This window comes from Anas acuta, chromosome 5, assembly GCF_963932015.1.
Source record: "Anas acuta chromosome 5, bAnaAcu1.1, whole genome shotgun sequence".
Taxonomy (NCBI): Eukaryota; Metazoa; Chordata; class Aves; order Anseriformes; family Anatidae; genus Anas; species Anas acuta.
In genome coordinates, this window is record NC_088983.1 from 9,353,500 (window position 1) to 9,374,238 (window position 20,739).

The 20,739-nt window shown below is 43.2% G+C and overlaps 1 protein-coding gene and 1 long non-coding RNA gene across 8 annotated transcripts in view; one reads left to right on the top strand and one right to left on the bottom strand.

Moving 5' to 3' along the window:
* The first annotated feature begins 289 nt into the window (after nt 1–289).
* Nucleotides 290–11,277, top strand: LOC137856827 (uncharacterized). The gene is made up of 3 exons (XR_011096818.1): nt 290–762; nt 9,549–9,619; nt 11,116–11,277. It is a non-coding gene; the product is annotated as an uncharacterized lncRNA (long non-coding RNA).
* LOC137856822 (inverted formin-2-like) overlaps nt 4,102–20,739 on the bottom strand; it is a 40,233-nt gene continuing 23,595 nt past the window's right edge. For 5 of the 7 annotated variants that reach the window (XM_068682603.1, XM_068682596.1, XM_068682599.1 and 2 more), the window contains 15 exons: nt 20,101–20,246; nt 19,955–20,016; nt 19,211–19,313; nt 19,040–19,125; nt 18,385–18,485; nt 17,251–17,321; nt 17,023–17,130; nt 15,955–16,025; nt 15,191–15,311; nt 14,487–14,651; nt 13,814–13,916; nt 12,681–12,839; nt 11,284–12,009; nt 10,002–10,061; nt 4,102–6,805 (listed from right to left, as the gene is read on the bottom strand). In XM_068682603.1, coding sequence (XP_068538704.1) covers nt 10,003–10,061; nt 11,284–12,009; nt 12,681–12,839; nt 13,814–13,916; nt 14,487–14,651; nt 15,191–15,311; nt 15,955–16,025; nt 17,023–17,130; nt 17,251–17,321; nt 18,385–18,485; nt 19,040–19,125; nt 19,211–19,313; nt 19,955–20,016; nt 20,101–20,246 — 2,081 coding nt within the window. In that variant the 3' untranslated portion in view covers nt 4,102–6,805; nt 10,002. The remainder of the gene's footprint in view (nt 6,806–10,001; nt 10,062–11,283; nt 12,010–12,680; nt 12,840–13,813; nt 13,917–14,486; nt 14,652–15,190; nt 15,312–15,954; nt 16,026–17,022; nt 17,131–17,250; nt 17,322–18,384; nt 18,486–19,039; nt 19,126–19,210; nt 19,314–19,954; nt 20,017–20,100; nt 20,247–20,739) is intronic. The other 2 variants (XM_068682601.1, XM_068682602.1) reach the window with 2 other exon arrangements.

Sequence of the window (20,739 nt, forward strand, 5' to 3'; positions counted from 1 at the left end):
AGAAATAATCAGGTTAAAATTCTGATGCTTATTTATGTTAATTAAGCTATTGAAAGAGTTGGTAAAACACTATTAATTAGGAAGCTCCTTTTTCTTTTCTTCTTTTTCCCCTGCCTAATCAGATAGCTCTTCTAAATTGCTACAGGGCTTGTGTACAGGAAAGTTGTTTTTTTTTTTTTTTTTTTTTTAAACCTAATAAAATACAAATATTACACAAGAAACATCTAATATACTTTGAAAGATAAATAGGTTTATAATAATATACATCCAAAGATTATACTTTTGAGACTACGTAGAGAGCTCCATGCTGTTAGGAAGATAAGAGCTTCAGTGTAACTTCAAGATAGCTGTAACTTAAATTACTGATACTGTTCAAATAAGCTTGTGGGTATATTTAAGAAAAATCTCTGCATGAAATTTCTTCTGGGAAAAATACAAACATCTACCTCTGGTAAATATATGCACGTATCTCAGTGCAACCAAGCAAGGACTGGCTTGCTCATGAAAACAAGTTAATTTGCTGGCACCATTTAGGCAAGTCAGGGAATGGAGATTGATTTAATGCACCAGCTCAACTCTGATGATCAATTGAAATCAATTAATTTGCAATTAACTTTGAAGTTGTTTTTAGTACTTTGCTACTCTACCTTTTGTTTTATTGGAAAAGCTACTGATATTTGAGGTCTGCCACAGTACATGTTTTTGTTTCTATCTGCCTACTGATGCACAGAAAGTAAATATGTTTCTCATTAGCCTGGAAAGGTGGGTTGTATTTTGATGGCATGGAATATAGATTTAAAGTTAGATCCCCAAAACATCTTATTTCTACGTCTTGGGCTATGTAAGCATTCTCTCTCTCTCTTTTTTTTTTTTTTTTTTTTTTTCCTCAATTCTAGCATTGCTTTTGGGCTGATACAGGGCTATGTTATCAAGTAAGGCTCAATTTTCTTTGTATTTAGAAATTCATTTAGTAGTCATTGTTATATTGATGGCAGAGATTGTATTGACTGCTTCAGAAAACCTGGTATTTCCTCTTTTGTATTATATTCTCAAATGTTTATTTTTATTTTTTTTTCAAGTTGTTTAAAAACAGTATCCTTACAAACATTTAAGGTAACCGCTAAGAGTGACAGTGCAGGAATCAATTTCTGTAGTGTGAGATACCTTAGAGGCAAGAAGATGTGCTTGCAAAATAGAACTGAACCACAGTTTGTATAACCCAGATGGGAATAGTGCTAATTGCTCAGTTATGCAGTTAAGGCCCTACAGAGTTATTGTTCACTGTCTCCCAATGGGACACGCTTGCTGTGGTTTGGATTCAGGGTCCTGCTTGCATTAAGAGGTTTGTTACGCGGTACCCTTCACTGCTGACTTTTCAACAGATGTGATTTATCCCTGGTATTTACCATTCCTGCAAGAATAAAAATAAGAAGTTGAAGAAATCAGAGATCATAATCCCTTATTGAACAAGCGATGTTTATTTATTTTCTTGTTATCATAAGATTTATCCTCTTCCTTTCACCTACATTCCTAGGATTTTCAGAGGTTTTCTGCAGTCTGGATTCAGAGAGGTCTTAGGGGAACAATAGCACTCTACAGTCTTCCTTTCGTTTTGACTCTATTATAACAACATAATGTGTTTTGATGTTACTGATATTATTTGCTTATTATTGAAATTATTTATTTTGTTCGGTTTTTCATCAACTGTTTTCAAAGTGTTTCAGGGGATACTATTGCAACTGTTTTATGGGTGGGGAAATTCAGGCACTAATATGGTCAAGGCTGCAAAGTCTACGTGCTTGATGCTTTTAGGCTTGATCCTAGTGATGGAATCAACAACAACAAAAAAGTTCTTTAAGGGAACTGGCTGCACTTTTTGGCAGCTGCCAGGAAGGCAGGAGCGTTGGGATCTGCTGCAGGTGGAGCCCGGGCCGGCAGCAGCTGTAGATGACTAAAACTGGGTGAAGATATTATGAAGACCCCTGAGCTGCTCCTTGTGCTCCGTGACAGGGCAGTGAGGCACTTCAACCAAGGAAATGTGTGGTGGTGTATATAAATGGTGGGAAAGGTGTGAGAAGATGTATTGTAGGATTAACAGGACTTGGTGGAGAGTAGGGATTAACTTTTCAAAATGAAAAAGAATTTTAGCAGTTGCTTTAATATCGGAAGAGATTATTGACAGGGTATAATAAATTTAACCTTGAGAGGTTTGCTAGGTTTGGGATAGGTCATGGTTCAGAAGACATTACCATGTTAGCTGTCAATAGATCTAGATGCTGTTGTATTGTGGCCTGCACCCAGACATCTGCAGGTATCCAGACCTTTGCAGGTAGGTGTCACAGAACCTGGCTTTTAGAGGTAATGGTTTCTCCTTTATCCTCCAAACTTCTGCAAGAAAAGTAGACCCAATGACAGTAACTGAATGGACAAAAATCTTTCTTTTGTTCTCTTTGGACTCTTTCCAATTATGCTCGTATTTTAGAGAAACAAACCCTTTGTTCCATACTGTCTGGGATTCAGTATAGTTTGTGAACTGCTGATACAGTGAATGTAATGCTATTTTGGAGGTATATCCTTCCAAGCATTGTCACACTGTTTCATCAAGGAGGATTACAGTATAGACCACCTGGAAGGGTGTCTAGACGACTCCTCTTCCTCCTTTCTTTTCCTGAAGTACTGTATTTCTCATATCTAGTTCTTGCTAAACCAATAATTTTACAAATTTCTTTTTTGGGGCTACACTGAACATCATTTGTCGATGCTCTCATTCAAAGGACTATCATTACCACCACTGTAGACCAAATCAGCTCTGGTTTTGTCTAGTTGAGCAATGAAAACATTGAAGAATGGAAGTTACAAAATATTGCAAAGTGTATAAGAAAGGTCAGTTGACCTTACAGAATAGCTCTTAAAAATCATGCTATAATGAGCTTCATTTAGATTAAAAAATAGACTTGTGGGTTCCAAATGATCACAGCAGCAGCAGATGTAGTAAGTCTGTTGCTCTTTTTGCTTTTGCAGCTTCTCCTTTGGGCAAAATCTTTCTGTCTATTCTCCATCTATTCTGACTGCTGGATTTGGTAATTACTTGTCGCCAACTCATGACTGAACTCACTGCAGATAATGTACTATGAAGCTGCTTAAGTACTGAACAAACACATCAGGTTCTGCATGCCGAGAGCTAGGCAAACCAACTCTAACAGTGATGTGGGTGTCATCAGCAGACTGTTGATGCTAGGAAAGAACCTGCTTTGACAGGCTGGGAATCTATCTAAACTGACTTGATAGAAGCTGACTGTCACAGACTGATCCTTCATGACTTTGAGTAATGTATGCCGAGTCTGCTTAAGGTCTCTATTAGGGAAGAGCAGAGGTCCTGCTAATTCCTACTGACACCTGGCTATGTGTGAGTTGTCACACTGAATTCCTGCAGAAGTTGTTCATGCCACAGCAAAGCTAGCGTTAGAGAGTCCTTAATGTGAATTAAGTGCTGGTTCAGCATGGATGACAGTGAGTTGTACTTACAGTGCTGAATATGCTGATTAACTTGCAGTGATCAAATTCTCCACAGGCATTTAAAGTCTGGTACCTGCTCTACATTAAATAGTTGGAAATCATTTTATTTGCACTCACATTATCGTTTGCAGGATTTGCAATGGCATAGATATTCTGCAAGATTGTCACTACATCATAATTACAAATAATCACTAATAACAAGGGACTTAGATTTGACCCATCACTACCACTGCCCAGTTTTTAACCCTCTGTAACCAAGTTTCTAAACATTGCAAAGCTCTTTTTCATATCCTGCCCGTACCTTAGTCATGGGGTGAGTAAACAAAATGATGGAGTTCATGATGGAGTTTGGTCATGATTGTATTCATTTTTGGATGCGTTAGGTGAACATAACCCCATGATTAACATGTTCACTCACATGTCATGGTTGTTACTACTACCATATATACAGGTAAGGTGAGCTAGGAATGCTGCAGTGCTGGCTTTTATTATCAGAAAGCTTCTATATTGAACTTTGTATGTTGGACAAATTCTGGTGAATGATAAGCTCCTCCCACCCCCATAGAAGAAAGGAGACTTGTCAAGTACTTTGACTTCTTTTATTCTAAATTTTGAAATATTTTCAGTATTGAAATTAAAAAACAATCAAACCCTGAAGTTCCATCCCCTTTAACATATCCAAATTCTGACGTGAAGTACTTAGAAAAAACTTCTGCTGATTTCTTCCATAGCTTCATTTTCATCATGTAGCCAATGCCTATTTAAGGAATATGCAGTTATTTGACAGCTAGAAACTTGTGGTTTCTAGAATGGTAAAACATTCACAGGCTGGTTTAGGTAATGGACTCTGTCCAGTTGCTGCAATATACCATACAAATTCTTTTTTTGAGATCCAAACTTACCGTTGGCTTAAATGAGCACAGACCTGTTGAAATGGCTGCAAAAGTAAATGCTTTTATCAGCATTTAATTTGGCCTTGCAAACACTGAGAAAAATCTTCAGGATCAAGAACTCTATTTAAAAGTCACAACTGGAACAAAACTGCAAGTACCAGTCAAACATCTTTCTTTGACCTGTTCTGACTCTATCCCCCTGTTCTTGTTAAATAATCACTGTAATGGTAGCAGAGCTGCTCTGCAGTAATACATTATAAATGCTGCACTTTGTCCTGTTTTTATTGGGATCTGATTGTGTAGATAATTTAATATAATTTTCACAGATGACTACAGAACAAAGAACAAGCAGTGGCTCAAAATAACCAATTTCTCTGTAAAATCTTGTGGAGAGTGGAAAGGTAATGCCAAATGACCTCTCCTTGAAGGTCCTCTTTTGAATACTCTCTCTTTCTATTCAGAGCAATAAAAACTCTGCGTGATACGTTTTTCTCTCTGGGTGGAAATGGGGGTAGCTGAAAGACCCAGATGAAGAAGTGGATGAATACTGCAGTATCTGAAGAAATAAGCCTGCCAGGGGTATCAGCAGGTAATGTTCCCCAAGTAACACCAAGAAAGCTTGTTTGCTTCCAAATCCTGAATAACAGTGATTTTTTTTTTCCTCCTATTGATAAAACAACAAGGTGGGGGCTGGAGGAGGCTGCCTGCTCACTGCCAGCCTGGGCTGCAGGCTCCTGCTGGAAACTTGGAGGTTGCAAAGGTGCTGAGAAAATCTTTGATACTCAGATTTTTGTAGGCTGGGGTCTAATCTGAGAGCAGAGAAATTGGATTAATGAGAGCAAGAAAGACTGACATGGGTGACATGCTCTGAGACTAGAAGGGGGAGGAAGGGAAGAGAGAACTGTAAATGTGACAGTCACGCAAGTTAAAGCTGGGGCGGGTTATCCAGTTTTGCAGGAAAGGGTGGAGGAGTTCAGCCTGCTTCTGCCAGCCGCGAACCGGATTTGAGCTGCAACACGGTTGTGCTGCTCCATGGGGCTTCCTGACCTGAGCCTGCCCATGCATCTACTCTAAATTCACCTTTGTTTTTGTTAACTGTTTTCCAGTAACAATGCTTAGATTAAAATAAACAAGTGATTTAATTCTTGGCGTAACTTCTAAATTAGTCCAGCAAAGTGTTCAGTATTACAAGGATGTTACAAGTCCTATTCAGCAAAGCAAAATAAGCTTTAGCCTGAACATTAGTCTAAACACAGTGGTTACCATACAAAGGCATAGTTCTTAAATGTAACAATCTCTTCCACTTGATTCATGTTTCAGCACACTATCACATCATAAATTCAATAAACATCGATAATTTTAAATCGACAGCTATGTACAAAACTATGATACAATGTTATTACAAAACTTAAGAAATAAAGCTCTGAATCTTTAAAACACAATACTGCACATTCCCAGTTTCAAAGCAAAAGTAACATGAACGCACATGTTCTGCAGCTCGAATGCGAAGGCTTCTGAGTGCAAGCAGCTGACAACAGTATTAAAACCTGGAGATTTACTAAATAAGCTTAAAATACATCTAACCAAGCACCCTGAAAAAGCTCTTTCCGTTGCTTTAATAACAGGAGCTTGGGCCCTGATTCTCGAAAATTTGCGCACGTACCTGTGTGTGTGAGAAGACTACTGCAAGGCTACAGATGTGCTTCAACTTCATTGCACATAAGCACTATCTGGGAGCCAGACACTGTTTATATGGACATTTACTAAAATGCATTTTTCATTTTGTTCCTATAACTTATTTTCCTTGCTTTAAATGATTGAGAGTGCAAATGCATATGTCTGATCTGGGTTTTGGATCTAGTCGAATATAAATTGACAGTAGGCAATGAGAAGGGGGAGTAACACGCTTCTCCCTGTGAGGGTACTGCCACTGCTGAATTTATACCCTTCATTTAGTCGAGGCACTGCTATTTTTAAAATTCCTCCGAGGGCTGAACGATGCAGTCCTTTCTTGGGCCACACTCAGCTGGCACATCAAGAGGAGTTTGGCCTAAGAGCAGGCAGGGGAATTTGGCTTTGGGGATGGAGGCCGAGAGACCCGTGCCTTCCCCACCGCCGCGCATCGACCAGGCCCGTGTCCCTGCAGGTGCCAGGGCCCAGCGCAGGTCGTGTAAGGCACGGGCTGAATGTGCTGATGTCTCCGGGGCTGCTTGTTGGGTCTTCGGGCAAAGGGTGGAAAGCAGCTTGAGGGGGAGCATGACATCTGGTCAGGGCAGAGGTGGCTGCGGGAGGCGTTTCAGTGACACAGAGCCTGGCTTCTGAGCGGCTGGCAGTGCTCTGGGGACGAGTTAGGATGTGTCCAGGCCTCCGTTATTTCTTCTGCCTTGCCGTGACGCCTGCAGGAGGAGGGGAAGATGAGAAATGTTTGCAACTTGAAAATGAGAGAGGTCTAGGGAAACTGGTTTCATGTCCCTTGGATAACTTAAACTGGTCGTGCTAAAACTTTATGTACATGATAAAAGCCTCTCTTATATTTCTAGAACTGGCACTGATGTTCAAGGGTCTGGGCAACTCTGCTTTTAAGCTAGGTACTGGTTTGGTCCAACAATGTGAGTTTTGTATTTTCCAAGCAGAATAGTGGATATGCTTCTAGATATTAAATTGTTGAACTAATAAATCTGGGGACTCACCTTGTTTTGTCCAAAGGACATTTTGTCCAGTACTTTAGTCCTGGGCCCCACTGTCAAACTGTTGTGAAACGAAGTCTGTGTGTGGCATTTCATACAGATGAAGGATCTCCCAGCTCGTGTGAGGGGTGCTAACGGGCACCAGAGCTGGGTCCTGGCCATGAGGAGGGGGACTCAGAGGGTGCGAACGTAATTTTTGTCAGAGCACGATGCAGCAAAACATGTATGCTCCCTGACCTGCAGGCAGGCTCCCATCTGATCAGAGGTGTTTCTTGAGGGAGTTTGGGCTGTCAGAAGGACAGCGCTGTGCACTGTCATTTTTAAGCACCCATCCCACTCAAGGACTGAAGAATTTCTAATGACAAACATGAAGGAAAATGTAATACAGGAAAACAACCATTAGCTTAATTATACTATTCTGGTTCCATACAAGGAAACTCAAATGGCTCTGAGTCCAGGCCTTCGTATAGTGTCCTCTGACTGTCAGTTTTTGTAAAATATTCCTTCTTCAAATTCTTTTTCAAATGTGGTTGGAAATGAGTTCAGATGTTACCAGTACACACACAAACACAGGGTGACCACCAGTACCTTGATCCCATGGGAAATGGGCTAAACTATTTCCTTCAGGAATATGGAGATAACATGAGATGCCACCCTTGTCTGTGAAAGCTGACATTTAAAGAGTAATGATGGTAATACAGAAACTGCTGTATAACAAGTTATAGTCAAAAGACAAGAGCTGAATAGCTGATAACAGCTGTCCTTTTACAGCTCTGAAGTATTACTTCATATAGTCACAGGCTGTTCCTGGGAGGCCCTTTCTCTGATGTTACAGAAGCTGTGAAGACTTAGGGAAAAAGGAGACTGAGTCTTGATCACTACAACTGGATCTGCACAAGAAGGAAGATTCCTGCAGCTTCACTTCAACCCGGCAAGTTCCAGCTCCAGCAAGTCAGCCAGAGAAATATCCTGTACCAAGAGAACTGGTGCTGTGACCTGAACAGACTGTGTATTTGGGCCAAGAGATCAAAGGTGATCTGAACAAATATAGGCAGGGTTAAAAATCAGGTGGATCACCCTGGGAAAAAATATTTAATTTCTTTTCCTGGGTTTCCCTATTACTTGATGGGGAGCACTTCAGGTTTGCTGAGGCTGTCATATCAAGAGGCACAGACTTAAGTTGCATTTGGGTGAGGACACACTGCAGCTGGAGACTAAGAGAAGCAAATGGATTTTGTTTCTGATAACCTTGCCAAATGACATAACAATGGGAGGAGGGGAAAAGGGAAATTACAGGTTTTAAGGTGCTGCTCGTTACTGCCTTTGCAGCAGCAAGCACTTGTGGTTGCTGCTGGCCTTTTGAGGAAGTACTTGAACAGTTGCCTGACTTGGTCACTTCCTAAAGGTGCTGGTTTTCCATGCCTTCCTCTATATTGCTTTCCTACATCTTCAAAGGAGACTACAAAGGTGTCTGCATATCTATTTTTTTTTACTATGATTTTTTTAAGCCTGTGTGCTGGAGTACCTGTGTTTAAAACATACATGTACATAATCTGAGTTACACAGCTCCTGGTTTCAGCTGCCCTCCCTGTGCAGCAAAACCAGTGGTCCTCTTGTGTTTCTTACCCAAGTCTCACTGCTACTGTTTCTTGCTCTTGCTGTAAATCTTCATTAGGACTTTTAAACTTACAGTGCTACTTCTCTTTTGCCCTTGATATAATCCAGTGGTGCAGAACAGAAGGGGACAAGAGGAGTGGGCAGGAATAGTCAGGAGTGTAACTACACCAATATATGTCTCATTTTCTCTTGTTTGCAGCGATGCTTCAGGTGCAGAAACAAAAGTAACCATATGTGGAAATCCCGCAGAGCTTCCTCTGTTCCATGCCCCTGGGGCCTTGGGCTGGGCAGGAGCAGGGCTCCCAGCCCCCCAGGCACAGGGGATGCTGAAGAATAAACACATTTCTTTCAAGAAATGAGAGAGTGAGATTTGGCATCATTGATTCAGTTTATAAGAGACACTCATCAGCATGGAAACGACAACGAGTAACTATGCAATTTCAGTACAAGGCATGTTTTGACTGCTCCTTTTTTCCGGCATTTCTTTCTACCTGCTAAAAAAACAGGCAAACTTTCACAAATGAAGGTCTCAGTCTGAAGTTTTCTTATGATGAGCAACTATGCTGACAGTATCAGTGAAAGATGCAGGGAACTTGGTTTGCATTTTTGTTAGAAATAGGGTTTACCTGTGTTACTTTTTTTTTAGTGACAAAAGCCAAATTACCTCCTCCCAGAAAGATGCATGAATGCACACGAGAAGTATGCACGGTCTGTTTGCTCCAATGCACTACTTCGTGTGCAGTATCATGAGGAATTGAACTTGGCTTTGAGTTGGAGCTGGTATCTCGTTCCAATGAGAATTTTTCCCTGGGTTCAGTGTTTTATTCTTTTCTAGAGGCCTGTATGTACATGGTGCTATATAAAGTGGCTACCTACAAGCAACCTAAATGTTGTTCTTTGCAGAAGGTCAGTACTGAAATTGCATTTTTACTATTTTTGAGAAAATTACGGGATCAAAGCAAGGACTGTTTATCACATGAAGCTGGATTTACTTGGTTAGAATACTGACTTTTAATTATCTGCAGGGAAAGGTGGATTGGCTGCTGTTGACACAGAGGACAGACATGTGGGATGTGACCCTGTGTTGTGGGGAGATCAGCACTGACTCCACTCAACACAAGATCAACACCCTGAAGAGTAAAAATCAGAGTAGCAAATTTATTTTAAATGTATTTGTGATTAGACACAAAGACAAAAAGCTTAGCTGATATGCTGAATACTGATTAGGTCTGTAAAGTCCCAGTGCTAGGGTTAGTTCACAGAAAAACGCCTTTGCGAGTTTACATACCTCATTGTACCACACAACCTAGTTTTGTTTTATTATCTCCAGTATCAGCCTCAACCTCTGCTTTTAAACAAAAGAGACACACTAAATATATCTGATCATAGCAAGGCAAATGAAAACATTGTCTAGTAGCAGAGAGGTTCCTAGGATGCCATCTCTAGATGCCTATGGCTTTTGTGGGGGATTAATGTCTTAAGCTAGAAATACTCATAACAGACACTATGAAAGCATGGCGATGGCTGGGAGCTCCCTTTGCTGCAGCTCCTCCTGCTGCCTCCTGGGAGGCAAGTTTGGAAACCACTGTGCTGGGAAAACGCTTCTGTTTCATGCCTTGTTCTTAGCTAGGGGAATGTGGCATGTCAGAAACATAAATAATTAAAGCCCCAGGGCATACTGTCACTAAAAGGGTAAGTTCCTCTGCAGTAGATGGTCAGCCCTCCCTGCCTCTCTCAGCAGTGGGTATTCAAACTCTCCTTTTCTTTTGCCTCCACTTTCCTTAAAAGCAAAAATATTCGACACTGATAAAGAGAAGCTTCGACCACTGTCCTGCCCATCTGCTTGACCCCGAAATCTAGCAGCAAACAGGCTTTGGACAACATATTGTATCTTTCTGAAGGCTGACAGACCCGAGTGTCTTCCCTATGAGGTGCCTCTAATTTGGGATTCAAGTATTCACCCAAAGGTGGCTCCAGCTCTGTACGTCTGAGGGACTTGGATCCATGGAGCCACCTCAAGTACACCTGGGGCAGGTTTTCAAGTTACTGCAGGCAAAGTGCTCTTGTGAGGAGGCTTAGGAGAGAAAAAAAGCCACCACAGCAGTGCTGTTGTTGTTGGCTTTATGCATTTATAAGTGGTTGAGAGGGAGTGATCACTGATTAAGTACCCAGTATTAACTGCTCTTAATCACAGCTCTGGAGTCTAATGGAGCTCTTGTTTGCACATAACCGTGCCTTGTAGCTGTCTTTAGCACACTTGACAGATGTGCTTATTGCCATCTTTACTGCATATGTGTAATGGGCTTTTTAATTATTGATTCATCATTACCCCTTTATAAAGTGCTTATAAATGTCAAGAGAATGAACAATGCTCATGTTTTTCTTTTTACATCTTTTTTCAGGTTAATAAAAATAACAGCTCTGTTAAAAATAGGGACAAGGGACCTCCTATGGACAGCATCAGACCTTGGACTGGGGAGGAGCAGATCTATACAAATATACTAGTATGCCCCCCGCCCCCCATCCCATTCCCCCAATTTAACTCAATCCCCAAGTGCCATGTAGCCTACCTGAGTAGCTTTTGCTGTGTCTCTTCTTCCTCCGTTTCCCAGATGTCCTCTGCTTTTCCCTGTCTGTGTGACTTTGCCCTGGGGGCAGTGTTGCTGAACAAGAGGAGTCGGTGGCTGGCTCCTCCGAGAAGGACTTCTCTTGGGAGGTGTCCAACAGTGAGTCTGTACCAGGGTCTTCGTTCTCCTTTGCCATCTCTTTTGACTCTGCCTGGTGAGCCTTGTCACAGGGAGCAGATGGAGGCTCGACCCCGTCCTGGCTCAGCTGGGTGTCCTGCTCCTGTGCCAGCCTGCAGCTCTCCAAGCCATTCCCTGGGCGTTCGTTGTCCTGCTCCTCTGAGACAGACCCATTGAGCTGCTCTCTCAGAGTAGTGCATGAAATGCCGCTCACAAACTTTATCCCAGCACCTATGTTAGTGGAAGAGAAGGTAATGGAGCTGCTCTTTGTGCTTGGCTGGAGGTTTGCCATCTCTGCACCTTGCTCAGGCTGACTGGTCCCATCAGCTTCCACCAGGTGGCCTTCTGTCCGGGACCCTGGTGGCAAATTTACTCCAGTGTTGTTTTCAGGTAATGCCCGGTTTGGAGCTGAGGCATCTGTAACATCTTTACCCATCTCTGGGAGAACCATGGTTGAGGTGGGGGTGCTTTCTGAGGGATGACCATCACTGTTCTGCTTGGCCTTATCATCGATCTGCATTCCTCCTGCTTGTGGATCCTTAATGCTCTTCCCTTAAAACAAAAAGCATGAGATCAGCCACACGTGCAGAACTGTAGCTGAGATCAGCCAAGGTGTTTCTGGCACTCAGGGAGGCTACAAGCTCACAGCTGCCTGTAGAGGGTGCACTGCCCCTAAAGTAGCCATACATAGCCAGAACCAGTTTGTCCTACAGCCAAGGATAAACTGCTTCATTTGATCTCCCTTCCATAAAACCATGGCCTGTCTCCTAAAAAACACCCCAAAGACCTCGGTTCTTCTGCAGATAGGTCATTCTAGTCCTATTTTAAGGGTTGCTTTAGACTCCCAAATGTCGACTGAGATGGAGTTCACCAGTCTCTAAGGCAGTGACAAGTTGTGCTAATGAGACTTGGTGGCACGGGGGGGACTCATGTGGAGGTGACACCAATGCCGCAGCAGCATGGCACTGTGGCTGAGCCATGGGCTGTGACTCTCAGAGGGTTTATCAGTGCAGGCACAAGGCCATGCTGTCCTGAATCACTGCTGATTCAGGGGCAGAGTTTCAGGGCAATCTCCTCCTCTTCCCCACAGCACTGGCTGTAGAGCCTCCTTAGATAAGATACCTCAAATGCTGGAAAGCTTCTCGCTTGTGTGCTTGGCTCAGGCTCAGAGGCAGATGGAAACAGCTGCAGGTACTGTAAGACTGTCAGGTCTGTGTCCTTACCAGCCTGGTTCTCCTCTGGGCTCTCCACAGGCAAGGTTTTAGGAGGTGCATCCAACTCGTGTCTGTTCTTCGTCTTTCTCAGTGTGAACCCTTTCCTTATGTCAGCCAGCAGCGCATCAATGACGCACACCTCCTCCTGCTTCACCACCCCCTTCTTAACTGGGATAGAGAGAGACAGGTGTTAAATCTTCCCATGAGAAGGGACAAAAGGACACACATGGGCAGGCACAGTGGTCCTGTCATTTGGGGCTGGTACCTGGTGCAAGCCAGGCAAAAGCAAGGTACTGATGCCAGGCGTGGGAGCAGCCTGTGCTCTGCACCCTTCTCTGACCCCAACCCTCCACTCATGAGATGGGGCCGTGGGTCCTGCAGGAAGAACCAAGACCAGCCTCCAGGGCTCAGAAGACCCGGAGGACTCTTGGTCTCTGTCCCTTACCGAAGCTCAGGGCATGGCACAGCACCTGCTGCAGCTTGGTGAAGTCAAAGGGTCTACCCCAAAGTCTGCATGCTACAGGCTCCATGCCTACTGATGGCTGTTGAGTTAAGACCTTAAAATGTCTTCTGTTTGCTACCCCTGTTAGTAGGGACTTTTTATTTTTTGAATGGAAGGAAAGCAATCTTGATTTTTCTTTTCCTCTTAGCTTCAGTCCAATTGTACTTTTCAGATATGCCTTTTATTTTCATCCACAAAAAGGCAGGTTTATGTTACTTGCAAGACTTTTGGGATGTCTGCAGCCTGTGCTAAACTGGGGTGAGACTATTCGACTGCATGTGAGGATTTGGGGAAAGGGGGAAGGTCAAATATCTGTTAGATTTAGGATTCAAAATTTTTATTTAGAAACTATAAAATTTGAAATAACTGAAATGTTTCAATTTGATTTTTTCTTTCCCCTGCTGTTCAGTTAGCAAACCTAAAATTAACTTCTCTGCCCAGCTGCAACTGTGAAGTCAGTTTTTAGCTATGGCTAATAAGACACCTAAAAGCCTTTAGTCAGCCAGCACTTGGAAACCCACAAAATAAATGACCGCTACTGGTCATTAAAGCTGGACCAGCAAAGAGCTCTTACCAGCTCTCCAGTCAATTTGGGAGTGCAAGCGCATCTCTGTTTTATGAAGCCCTGTCAGATACTCACTGACTTTTCCATTTTCTCCCTTCTGTCTCTTCCCCTCTTCTTCCTCCAGCTGTTTCTTCCTCTTCTCTGCTTTTGCAGCTTGCTCCTTTCTGTCCTTGTTTTCCTGCAGTTAGGTAACAGGGGCATGAGAAGTTTGGCTAAATATCTGCTAGGAAAGCCAATGAAGAGAAAGATGATCTGCAGATGGTCGCAAAGGAGGAAGAGAAATCCTCTGCAATAAATAAAATGGGTTTGGGGGTTAAGGGCTGTCTTGCCAAGAGAGTGAAAGGGAGACTGCTGGTTTGTGCAGGACTTCGCCCAGTCCCCACAGAAGTGGCAGCAGTGATTTGATTAACACAGCTACCAGTGTGAGAAGGATTAGGTTTCATAAGCCCATTCTTCTAAAATGTATGCACTTGACTCCAAAATATCTTTGTGTATCTGCAGCTAAAGTTACACCAAAATCCCACGTCACCAATGTTTGGGTCAGGCCAGGAGAACCAGCACTACATGAGGACAAAACGGAGCAGGGATCAGGCATGCATTCACCAGGTGACCTCATGCCAAATGCTAAAAGAAGGGGCCCATAACCAGCACAGTCCATCCCAAACACTGTGCCTGTCCCACCACTCTGTTGGAGCAGAGGCATGCACCACTACAAGGGCTGCTCAGCATCGTGAGCACAGTCACTGACCTTCAGGGCTCGAATGAAGAGATCTCTGAAGGTCTTCATGGTGCTAAATATGTCCTCTAGGGACAACTTGCTTGGGTCTTCACAGAGATAATTTGCAAGCTCTTCTCTTTTCCTGTCGATGGTTTCAAATTCCTCTTCCAGCTTTCTGGCGGCATCAATGCTATCCTGAAATTATTTAATGTTCACAGAAAAACATAACAAGTGAAGCACACTTAAAGCAAAAGGATGTCAACATAAGAAGTGTAGCAGAGATTTGGGGCCTTGGTGTTTAACTGTAGCAGAGCTTTTGGAGCAGGAACAAACAGGGAATTGTCCATGGTCTTTGCTCTTGTTGACTGTGTTGTGCAGTTTATGGGGATAGCTTTAGCAAGACATGGAAAGCTCAATGCAAAGCCTAATCCCAAGAGAAGGGGATTACTTTGGTGATCCACCCAGAGAAAGAACATGACTCAGACATAGTGAGGCTTTGCAGGGCAGAGAGAGAACCACCAAGGCAGGGGCTTTGAGAATAATCATGGTTTGGGGTAGAAGTGGCAAACAAACAGCAGTGGGTTTTGTGGCATCACAGCCTACTTTCAAATCTGAGAATGTGTTTTGTGGCGATATTTTTCACCATCTTGTGAACCTCCTCAGCTGAGCCTCCAGTGCAGCATGCTGGCTTTGTGCGTGTAAGGTGGAAAATATAAGGGAACTCCATTACCAACCTGGATAGGCTTCTCATACTGTTGTTTCACATCGTCATTTGATGATGAGACCTTTCGTTGAAGCTCCAACAACTTCTTTAGATTGGTACTGGACTCAGAGCGTATAATATCAAGATTAATTCTGAAATCACATAGATGCCCCATGTTAATTCACGTTATGGTATCCTGTGCTGACCAAAGAGAGAGCAAGTCTGAGCTGGTGGGTTGCTGCTTCCCACTTTGATGAACTGAAGCCCGAGCCCTGAACTCCGTGTAGTCTGATCTCATGAAAAACAGCCTTCCTTCATGGCACTTATGGAAAGGTGCCCAAGTCTACCTAAAGTAGTACATAAAGTACATAAACATACAACTTTATGTACTGAGTAGATAAATGCCCCAGAAATCCACCCATTCAAAGGACTATTTCCATCCCTCAGTGCTCAGCATTAGCTCACTTTCTCTGGTTAAAAGCATTTCAGAAATGCTTCTGAGTAGTTGGCCTTCCGAAGCTTGTGTTACTGCAAATGCAGTGCAGATTTTGGGTGAGGCAGTATTAATTCAATGTGCTGCAAATGGCAGCCCTAAGTGGTGCCAGCTGTAGTAGAGCTATCATATATTGAAGGGGTTTCAGCATTCATCAACCAAATCTTCTGGTAAAAACTAAGTAAGATGCCATCTTGTTAATATGCTGCACCAGCTGTGTGTGTCCTAATTTCTGGTACATTGTTGATGTGCATGGGATTTATTTTTATTTTTAATTTGAAGGAAGTGACACGCAATTTTACCCTGCTGCTTTTGAAACGTATTCAAGATCTTCTGGCAGTTCCAGTAGGTCCGTGTGGCTGTTTTCTACTTCCTGAAGCAGAAAAGAGAAATAAGTGTTATTTACTGTGTGGCACAAGCTGGGAAAGGAAGCTGGAAGGAAAGAGCAATGGGCAGAGCTGCTCAGGAAGGATGACTGCGCTAGATCCTGCTGCTGGCCCCTTTTCTGCAGTCTGCTTCGCCTTGCAGAGCCAGAGAAGGATTCAAAACATGACTGCATGTTCAGAGAGCAAAGCGATTGCTCCTAGGCTATACAAGCATAGAGAGCTGAATGTTTAGAAGTGCTTATGGTTCAAAGCAAAGCTGACCCACTGCTGAGCCTTATCTTACAGGGAATTTCTTTTACCCTCTCCTGAGACGCTTACTATTGTCCGTGGGAGGAGGAAGGACTGTGGTTTGATGCAGTCTGATACTTCAAACAGTCCCAGGAGTGCATTAAAAGGGCTTGAATCTTATTTGCCTAATTTCTTTCATGGCTGTGCTTGCTGAAGCTACTGTGAACTAAAGACGGGCTTAACTATACATAACTGGAACTGAGAGACTTTGAGGTCTGCCTCATGGCAGGGCAAAGCATGGAGAAAAAAGAAAAAAAATAACAAAAAACAGCAATATAAGAAATAAGAAAGCCATGGAGACTTGGGAGTATGAAAAGCTCAAGCATAGCCTGGTGGAAAAAGGAGAGGCCATGAAAAGGCAGAAGGGATGAATGGGTATAGACCAGCAGTTTGCAGCTGATCATGTGCGGAGATTGCACAAATATGAAAAAAGGAAGTTCCAGCAATTGTGGGTAAAGATGCTGGAGGAAAGCAGGACAACAGTTCTTAAAAGGAGTTCCCTGAGAGCCAAGTAGTGCCCACAAGCAGCCTCCACCAGCCTAAGTGAACCAACACTTTTAACTTGCAACACCACAGCTAGCTGAGGAGGATATGAGTAAGAATGTGTTACGTTAACTGAAACTAGAGTAGGAGAGATGGTTCACCCATAATAAAAGCCTTCCCCCTTCCCTGTTGCCCAGAACTTGGCAGTGGTACCTCCAGAATATGGTGGAGCAGCGTAATGCGGGTTTGGTTGGCTTTGGTTTCTGTTAGTTTGAGTAAAGTGCTGATTTTAAACCCATCAGCGTCACCCGTGTGGCTTCCCTACAAGATAAAAAGAAGGCAGATGTAACTCTTGTGTCCATCCAAATTACAGCCCTGAATATGAAGATCATCCATATATTCTAATGACTGGGTGCAGGACAAGCCAAACCGAGTCCTTACGTAGTTCAGAAAGTTTCCAACTTTGAGAATCAGTTGACAGAAGAGTGGCAGGCGATGACTGTTCAGAAGATCTGAAAAACATAAATGGCTTTTAAGCAAAAACCCCTTTTAAACCGTAATATTGTCTAAATTGGATAACCACTGGAATCCTAAATTCCTTCAAACCAAATCTGATTTTTCAGGTGTGCAGCCCAAAGGCCCATCCCACAGAGAAGCTGATTCTAAATAGAACCCATCGCACTAGCTGGGCTCAATAAGTTTTTGCTTACTTATATTTCTTTCTTTCTTTACATCTGGTCTCTCATTCTTAATAGAAAATAATGTGGAGCCAGACTCTTCTCACTCACTGTCTTCTGTGGAAGTACCCAGATTTAACCTGGTGTGGGCGAGGGTAAGTGGGCTGTAATTTTAATCTTACAGACTCCATTCAGCTGTGCAGTGAAGCCAGTTCTGACAGGGCTGCAACTATCTGCCAGCTGCAAAAGCCAGACACACTCCCCCTGTTCTTGGTCTCGCATGGTGGAGGTGATTATCGGGGCATAAAGGGTACAGTGCCTGTCCTTGCCCTTGTGACAGGGTGCTGCAGCGGTGTGCTCTCTGAAGCACTCAGCACTGAGGCAGGAACAGCTTTAAAAGGACAAGTGGACTGCAAGGAAGAAACTTTTTATGAGGAACTTCAGTTTATCACAGCAGGCAGCTGTAATTCCAGCTGGAGAAACCCCCGGCAGGAACTGGCTCTTTAGGACAGGAGGTACTTGACAGCGCTGAGAAGTGCTTTCCCCAGAGTGGGACCTGAGGTTTCTCCCACAGGAAGCAGAGACTTACTGCATAATTCCTCCACATATTCACAAAATTAGGCATCAGCAATTAAGAACACAAAATAAACTTTCTCTTCTGGTTACGTTTGTAGGCAAGGGAAAAAATACAGAAGTGGTACTTTCTGCGGGAAGTTTGGGGTTAAGCTTTTCTGGAAGCAGAGAAAACTGCTGTGTGGAGATCTTAATGTGGCAAATAATGCTGATGAATTAGCTGTAATTCTGCTGTTTAATTTCAGTCTCTCTGGAAGGTCTGACAAGCTTCACTTTACAGTTTATCGCCTTAAATAAGAGCCAGAATTGAGGCCAGGTCATTTACCTTCGCAGGCTCTCCGGATGGCTCCAGCTTTTGGCTGAATCATGTCCAGCACAACGGTGGTCTCCTCACAGATCAGCATACATTCAATCCGCAGCTGGTAGCTAGGGATGGAGATGGATTAGAAGCTTAAAGGCACCACAGTCTTAGCCCATGCAGCAGCCCTCTTCCAACATCACCACTAAGCCTGGCGACCCTGCAATGCTGCCAACCACGTCCACATCAAACCAGTGCTTGTGGTGGGTGGTGGAGGGCTGCCACTCTCCACTGCGACCTGTCCTTGGCCATGTGGGGATGTAGTTTCTGCTGATGCACTGAGATCATCAATGGGAAGACTGACCATGGTGTGAGATATGGGTTCTCCCTTCCTGGCATTGTACTGGGCTTCCCAAGTGCCTTTCAGTAAGTTACATGGCCTCCTTCAGCAGCTCTGACTCTGGGTCTGGTCCAGATTCTGCTGCTTCAGAGGGACAAAACGTGCTGGTGCAGCAATAACCTTTCATCCCAGGTAAGGGGGAAGGGATGGCTAAGGCAGAAGGGGGGATCCATCAGCTGTATCCATTAATATCTGTCTGTGAGACTCCTATATAGAAACTTAAATTTCCCACAGAAAAACCCAAAAAAAGATTGGTTTGAAGTTCATGATGACCATCCTTACCTGGGAATCTGAAGGAGGAGAAGATAAAACTGATCTGCGTTTGCTAGCTTTGATTTCTCTTCTTTGAAGGCCTTTAGGTTTTCTATCTAATGAGAAATAAAGAACAAAAACTGTAGGACTCCACTGCCCAGTCAGCTCTGTGAATTAAGGGTATCACTTTTCCCTTCTGACCTCATGCTTTTCAGGCAGCAGCTTCAGCAACTGCTTCAGGACCTCAACATCAAACTTGGTCCGGTCCCCATTCTGGACCATGGCAGCCACCTCTTCATTGGAGCTGCAGGGAGGAGGACAAGCAGAGTAAACAGTCACCCAAACCTCTTCTTCCACAGTCACGTGCTACCGAGGCATATACCCATGTTAGTGGCTGTGCTTTCCCTAGTGAGGGCCACTGTAATCCAAAAGGAAAGGTACTTCCCAGTGATTAACTCAGAATTGGGACCTGGTAGATCCAGGTTCAAATCCTCACTATGCCCCAAATTTTGTTTCTGGCCCTAGTCAAATGACCAAAAAGGTCAATCTTGCAACTCAGATGTCTACTTCTGGGTATGCGACTACCTTAAAAAAAATAATTTCTAATTTCCCTTAATTTTCTCTCGCTGCTTTGAGGAAGTTTGACCTCTAGAGGTGTCCCACAGCCTAAGTCACCCTAAGAGTATATGCCATAACTTTACCTGTAACAAGGAGACACAAATGCTGTTTCCAACTTACAGGAATGCTGTATGCAAAAACTCAACTAAATTCCCAAACCCAGTACTTTAAAGAGAGTATATGGCAAAGTGGGAAATATTCAGATATTTTAGTAACACGGGCCACAAAAACACATTTGCTAAAATAGATTTCTTGAGGACCTTACAAATACTACACAAAACCTGCTCAAAGTTTTGTCAACTGTCATGAAAATTGGCCATATCTTACCATTTAAATTGCTTCAAAAATATGTTCAAATTGAGACTTTTCTTGGAGTCCAAAAATGTGATCTTCATTAAAGAAAAAGAAGATATCTCATATTAGGTGAGCTGTCTGCAGTGATCTTTACTCGAAAGAACGAGTGACCCCCTCACCTCCTTCGGTTCTGCTTTCACCAGTGCAGCCGTTTTCTCCTTGGGGGTTGGCTGTGGAAAGCAAAACAGCTGCTCTATGCTTGTATAATTGGGCTCTATAGTTTCCTCGCTGCTGCTGCTGACTGAAGCCCACATTGAGTGACTTTCTGTAAAAAAAAAAAACACAACACAAGGTATTCAGACTGGCTACAGAGACAGCTGAGAGCTTCGGGCTTTTGGGTCAATGTAAGTTGCTAGATGGGAAACTCCTCAGAAGGTGAATGAAACAAGAGACATATTTTGGTTCTTTAATCATCTCCTTGTGTTAATGCTGGCTATAGGACTACTTGAATTAACCCCCACTGCACTTCTTAAACATCTTTTTTTTCAAAAAAAAATCACCTGAACTTGGCTGTAGAAATCTTTACTGAAATAATCCCAACAACTAAATGCCCTTGTGATCAAAACCATGCCTTATTTAGACTTCACCTATGCCAACTTCCATGCACCAGATGGCTTGCTTGACTAGGCCAAAACTGACCTCACCTGTCCTTGCTGCTTCTCACATTTCATGCTCCGTTTTGGATCCATTAGGAGAGGGAAATGTGACCCAAAAATCAAGAAACAAGTCAATATTTCTCATGTCTCTCCAACTTTTTC